The following is a 6,222-nucleotide window of genomic DNA, read 5'->3' as shown; positions in this document are numbered from 1 at the left end:
TTGAAAAATTTAAATATGTCTTTGTAAATACGGTATTCATAATTGTGTGAGTTTTCCAGTTATATATATTTTTAAATCATAACAAAATTTTAGATTGATAGTTTAGTGGTAATAGGTGCACATTGTTTATCCATATACACCAAATATCAAAATTAGAGAATCATTTATACAAAAAATGATTATTTTTTAAAAAAGTAATACCTTTTTTACTGTTTTACGGTTAAAATGACATTTTATTATATCTATATCATGGTACTACAACACGTTTTTTCTCAAAATGACTAAAGGTACTTCACACAAAAAAACATTTTTTAGAAAACGCACTAATCAAAATAAGAGAACACACTCATCAAAATTAGAGAATAACAATGACTTTGGCATGGAAAAAAATATTCTGAAGGTTATAACAGTCTGCGATTAGTAAGAAGTTTACAGGCCTCTGCTGTAAATGATTTCAGCACATCTGCGGCCACAGGAAAGCATTGTCTCTCACACTGCTTGTGTGATTTTGGTCAATTCCTCATCCAGCCTCCTCCAGTTTAATGATTGTAGTAGGTTTCTTGACCAGTTTGTCACCAAGGATTTTCCAGAAGTTCTCTATTGGGTTGAGATCAGGACTCTAAGCAGGCCATGTCCTTAATTCAATCTTTTCACCCTCAAATAAATTCTTTACCCATTTCCCTGTGTGATATGGAGCATTGTCCTGCATGAAGACTGCAGGCTGATTGAGCGATGAACACAAGAAAGGAACCAGGTGCTGTTGAGGAAGGTTCTGATTTACATTTGCATTCACTCGGCAATGTAGCTGCAGAAGAGGCCCAGCTCCTCCTGTAGAATACATACCCCAAACCTTGACACTTACTCCTCTACCTTTCACGGACTTTTTTTACACACTTTGGGTTTAGTCCTCTACCAATGTGTTGCCGAACATAATACTTTCCGCAAACTCAAATAAATGTAATTTGCTTTCATCGCTGAAGTGAATTCTGGACCAATCCTTCATCCACACAGTGTGTTCCCCAGCAAAGCTCAGTCTATCTTTTTGATTTTTGGGTTCAGTTCTCCAGTTTGGGGGTTTCAAACCAGATGCTCTTAAACAGTGAGACACTGTATGGCGAGACAGATCCTTACCATGTTAAGCACTGAACTGGCGAGCAACGTCAGCTGCAGTGTGGAAACAATTACCTATTGACATCCTCCGCAGTGACCTGTCCTTTCTTGCATTTGTCTTCTGTGGACATCAGCCTTCTTGGGCGACTTGAATGAGTTGAAAGTTTTGTAAAGATTCCTAATTTCCTACCTGTATTTTTATCACAGATTAGGAACGATCAACTGGACTTGCTAAGGCTGATAGGATCATCCCTTTCGTTTTCTTCTGGACAACCTGCTGCCAGAGGTTTTTAGTCACTTTAAACGGCCCACGTGCTAGATTAGCACCATTCAGTGGGAGACACTTAAAAGGGGTCTCTCACAAGTGCCTTTTTTGTCGAAATACATTTTTTGGTTGAAATGACTCACCCATTTTGTGAAAAAGTGTTGTAGTAGCATGGTATAGACACATCAAAAATGACCTTAAACTGTTGATCTGTGAAGATGGATTTTTTTTTCAGAATTATTCAACTTTTTTTTTTACAAGTTTTTCTTTAATTTTGATCTCCAGCGTATGCACTTATTTACTTCTTGTTTTTTTTTCACTTGTTGCCACAATATACCCATTTATCTAGTACTTATACAATCTCTACATTGTTCTAAGTGGAGTTCTGATAAAGTAAAAGGGGGAGTCCTCGAGTCTTAAATCAAAGTGTAGGATTCAGTCTGGATTAAGGACTGGTGTGAAGCAGGTGCCATGGGAACAAAAAAAACAAAGCGAATGTTCCAAGTTGATGTGTTGCTATAGGAATACTAGTGAAGGATTAAAGAAAATAATAAAAATTTGGAACTACACTTTGGATTACTTTTTTAAAACCATATTTGGTTTTCACTTCACATCTGCCTTAAGAGCAGAAGTAAGATCTTATGAATTTCGTCCGGGGTCTGGCCTCAAATGTCAATCATTATGTTTGGCTTGGGCTTCTCTTTTACAGACTTTTAAAAAAAAATGTTTATAAAAATGTCGCCTCATCTCCACATGTACTGTACTCTTGCAATGTCAATTCAAATAACTCATTCCTGTCTCTGTCTATTAACCACCCATCATTCTTCTTTTTCCTATCTGCCTCTTTCTCCCCTAAAGTGCCGCGCTAGATTATCAAGGACGTACTACTGCTGTACTTTATGGCCCAATTTTTTACCCGTAAAAATGACTGGCGGCCTAATAGTTTTCTCCTCAACTCCTAATTTTTTTTTGTCAATCATGGAAAATTGTTGGTTAATGTAACCTCTGCAGACACAGTAATGTAAAATATGTAAATGTTTTTACAGTCTTGCTTAACTTGAATTTTATCACAAAAGACAGACTTTTATTATCCCCCCCCAAAAAAAATAAAAAAAAAATTCAGGGATGCTACAGGCTCGGTCCTGCAAATCAAGTTAATTGGTCGGACTCAGGCTGGGTGGGGCTTTAATATCCGCGGGCCAGGGTCGGGGTGATTTTTTTTCAGGCCCGTACTAACAGTACCTCATCTTAAGAGTGACTTCACTTCCCACACCAATTTAGTTGAATTGCTTTGAAGATGCAACAGTGAGGAAGACTCTGGCACATCAAACTGCAAAAGGAGTGACATCAGGAGTCAAAACAGAGAGAGCATTTTTTTTTTTTTTAAAAGCATTTTAATGGCTCTTTGCATTTATGTAACAGACAGAGCGAGCGAAACAGAAAGAGGAGTGGGAGGAGAGGGGCACAAGAGAGGGGAAGGAGGAGTCTACAGGTGCTCATCCAACTAGCAGTGAACCCCCCTCCCATGCGATTTGCTCAGGACCACTAAACACAACACCCCTCCTCCCTCCACCGAAGCCTTATCGATCGTGCGGGATGAACTAACAACGTTTCAGTGCCGGTTACTACGGTTACGGTGACCATGGCGCATACGCACTACACGCTGAAAAGAGAAAAAGAGAAATAAAGGTCAAGTGTGGAAAAAATACAAGCGCACTCTAAAGCCGGGCAGCCTTCCATTGGCTGCTTCATAGGAACTTGTTATGGTCAGCGAGAGGAAAAGACAGAAAAAAAAAGCAAAAGGAAAAGCAAGCCATCATCAAAAGCGCCAAGCAACTTCAGTGTTTCCAATCGGGATGAGATGAAGAATGAGAAGACCTTTTGGAAGGCCAACACGCATCAGGAAGATAAACATTCGCTTCACTTTGAGTCTTCCTTTATTGAGAAAGCTTCGGTCCATCAAGCAGATTAGTTAGGAGAGGCCAGGAGACGGCTGATTAGTTTTTATTATACACAACTTGAATATCATCAGTAAATAAGACTAATCTTGGTCTCAAGGATTATATCATGACTCAAACAGGACTAACCAGAATTGAACCATACTTTAGGTCAATTGTGACCAAACAAGGACTCAACTTGGACTAGAACAGACCAGGTCTTGGTCTAGTCAACAGATAAGAACAGGTCAGAGTGACTGTATTTTCTTTTCTTCATATACACAACTTGTACATTTGCCTCGAAAGCCAAGCAAAACAGACAGCGACAAACTCAATGGCCATCAATTGGCACCACTCAACAACCTTCACCGAGCTCCACACGGGGTCACAACTGGACTCAATCAGGCCCAAACCAGGATTAACCCTGGTGCAACTTAGAACCAGATATATATTTAATTTAGACCAAATGTAATAAAAAAACCTGGACTGAAACACATCTGGAGCAATGTAGATCAAAACCGCTACACGGGATTCAATTCATCTTCATTTTCAATCAAGATTAGGCCTGGCTTAAGCCAAAACAAACAGGACTGGCCTAGACTGCACCAGGATTAAACCAGGGCTCCACAGTAACACAATCTGAACCTGATTGAAACCCTAATAAAAAAACAAGCCAAACAAGTTACTAGCAGAACGAAAGCTCCGAGCCAGGGCGTACTGTTGGTAGGCACAGAGTGGACACTTTTGGCTCTGCAGTGGCTCGCATCGCAACAAGACCGAGACCGAGAGGAAGAGGAAAATGCGCGAGCGTTACACCGCACGGTTAAAAGTGGAAAAGTTAAACGAGACTAAGGTGGTTATTGTTATAATTTCTTGCTTTGACGACTAAGAGTCCTATTGAGAAGGTGGGGCGGTCGACACGGTGCCAATCTGCGCCGGAGGGACCGACGGGAACAGGGCGAGGGAGAAGAGGAAGGAACGGGGCAAAAAGGAGCTCGTTTGCGCCGTTTATTTCTTCTTGCTGAAGAGACTGAAGCGTTTCTCTTTGTCCTTGTCGCGCTTGCCCGGGCTGGACTCGGCGGCAGCAGCGGCCGCCACCTCCGCAGAAGCGGAGGTGGGCACGGTGGTTGAGCGTGCCGCCGTGGCGGGCATCGTGTGGGAGCGGGTGGCGGCAGCGGGCGCCGGCGTGCTGTGGCCGCTCGGCGTCACTTCGCCCTTCTCGCCTAAAATTGCCGCAGAAATGGTGGAGATCCACGAGTTCATCTCCTCCTGCGCCGCAAAAAAACCCATGGTCAGTCTTAACTTGAACGTCTGGATGAAGTCGGTTGTACCCAGAACTGGACATAAAGGGACAATGTGTAATATTTAACCGCTAAATGTTGCTGTATTGGTTAGTGCAGGTGTCAGCAACCTACGGCCCTTTAGCGCTGCTTAGTGGCTCCCTGGCACTTTTCCAAAAATGTTTACTCATTGAAAAAATTGGGGAGAGAAAAATATATTTTTGTTTTAATATGGCTTCAGTAGGAGGACAAAGATAACACAAACACTCTTGACGTTTTCCGATGATGTAAAAATGTGTAGAATAAATATTACATTTCAACTAGAGGTGTAACGGCGCATACGTTTTTCTGTTTGGTATGTACAAGGGGACACAAGTCATGGTAAAGTTCATTTTCAGTACAATAAAATGCATAGATTACTATGAGACAAGAGGGAAGATCAACTGGTACCAGTTCATGGGTTGGAAGTGACTGGTTTGACTGCTGCTCTCTCACTGGTATCAGGTTGTAAAAACATGCGCTAAAGGTTGTCGCCTCGAATGCAGCAAAGTCAATTATTGTGACATGAAGTCGTGGTTCTCAGACTTGAACTTCGCTGCAATCCAAAACTGGCGCATCTCACCTCTGCTTGTTATCATTTCCCTCCCCTGTCCCCTGTGTTAAGGCAGAGCTTTGTGGGCTCGAGCTCGGCCCCCTAAAGTGGCACCGTCACAATGTAACTCAGCTCACTCAGACTTATGGTGCGGCATTCTACACAGGATGCGCTGAATCCAACGGATTAATTTTGATATTAGGTTAACGTAGCTAATATAGACATTTACAGAATGTTTTTAATTGATTGTAAAGCTTATATAAGGCTTTTATTTTTTTGCAGCTCTAGACAAATTATTATTATTTTTTTTTTGTCCAATGTGGTTCCTTCAACATTTTGGGTTGTCGAGCCCTGGGTTAGAGCAACCCATAATTAGTGCTAAAAAGCACAAGGAAGAATACAAACTACAGAGACTCAAACAAAAACGCATTCTTTTTTTGCACAGCCGATTTAAGTGTTTTTGGTACCGTTGGCAGCAAGATGGCCGAAAATTATGTCAGCGTCTTTTATGTGAGGCTTATGTTATGTAAAATAAAATGCAAAATTTTATTTTATATATGCATGTTTTTGTTGTGTCATGTATTTAGGCTGACCATTTAAATCAATATATTTTTTAAAATAAATGTTGTTTTACCACTAATGCGCCAAATAATACTTTCATAAATTCAGTCCACACAAACAAAACTATAATCTCAATAATCCAAAAGCAGACATGGACCAAGGTTACACACAAATTCAAAATAAATTCCAACAGTTTTAAGAAGTGAAAAAGCCATGACTCACATCATCTTTGGCTTGGAAGAGGTACTCGTTGCCGTCAGTGACTCTGGAGTAATGAAAGAAAAAAAAAAAAAAAGATAAACAGGCATGGCAAAAAGCTCTAAACTCAGTGAATCAAGCACAAACTCGCGCCCTGAACGATAACATCTATTATCAACGACGCATCATCCCAAAAACAGAATGCAACATGTATTGAACTGAAAACCGATGGAACCGTTACTGTTCAAAAACATGTCGCCTCAAAGACACCAAAGACTT

General features: G+C 40.8%; 1 protein-coding gene across 2 annotated transcripts in view; it reads right to left on the bottom strand.

Moving 5' to 3' along the window:
• Positions 1–2,735: 2,735 nt before the first annotated feature.
• sptbn1 (spectrin, beta, non-erythrocytic 1) overlaps positions 2,736–6,222 on the bottom strand; it is a 69,137-nt gene continuing 65,650 nt past the window's right edge. For both annotated transcript variants that reach the window (XM_088351535.1, XM_088351534.1), the window contains 2 exons: positions 5,968–6,010; positions 2,736–4,581 (listed from right to left, as the gene is read on the bottom strand). In XM_088351535.1, the coding sequence (XP_088207661.1) occupies positions 4,321–4,581; positions 5,968–6,010 (304 nt within the window). In that variant the 3' untranslated portion in view covers positions 2,736–4,320. The remainder of the gene's footprint in view (positions 4,582–5,967; positions 6,011–6,222) is intronic.

The sequence above is a fragment of the Urocampus carinirostris genome, chromosome 13 (assembly GCF_059441175.1).
Source record: "Urocampus carinirostris isolate Australia breed hairy pipefish chromosome 13, RoL_Ucar_1.0, whole genome shotgun sequence".
In the NCBI taxonomy this organism is placed as follows: Eukaryota; Metazoa; Chordata; class Actinopteri; order Syngnathiformes; family Syngnathidae; genus Urocampus; species Urocampus carinirostris.
Note: the sequence above shows the minus strand (reverse complement) of the source record. Positions and strands in the feature narration are given on the sequence as shown.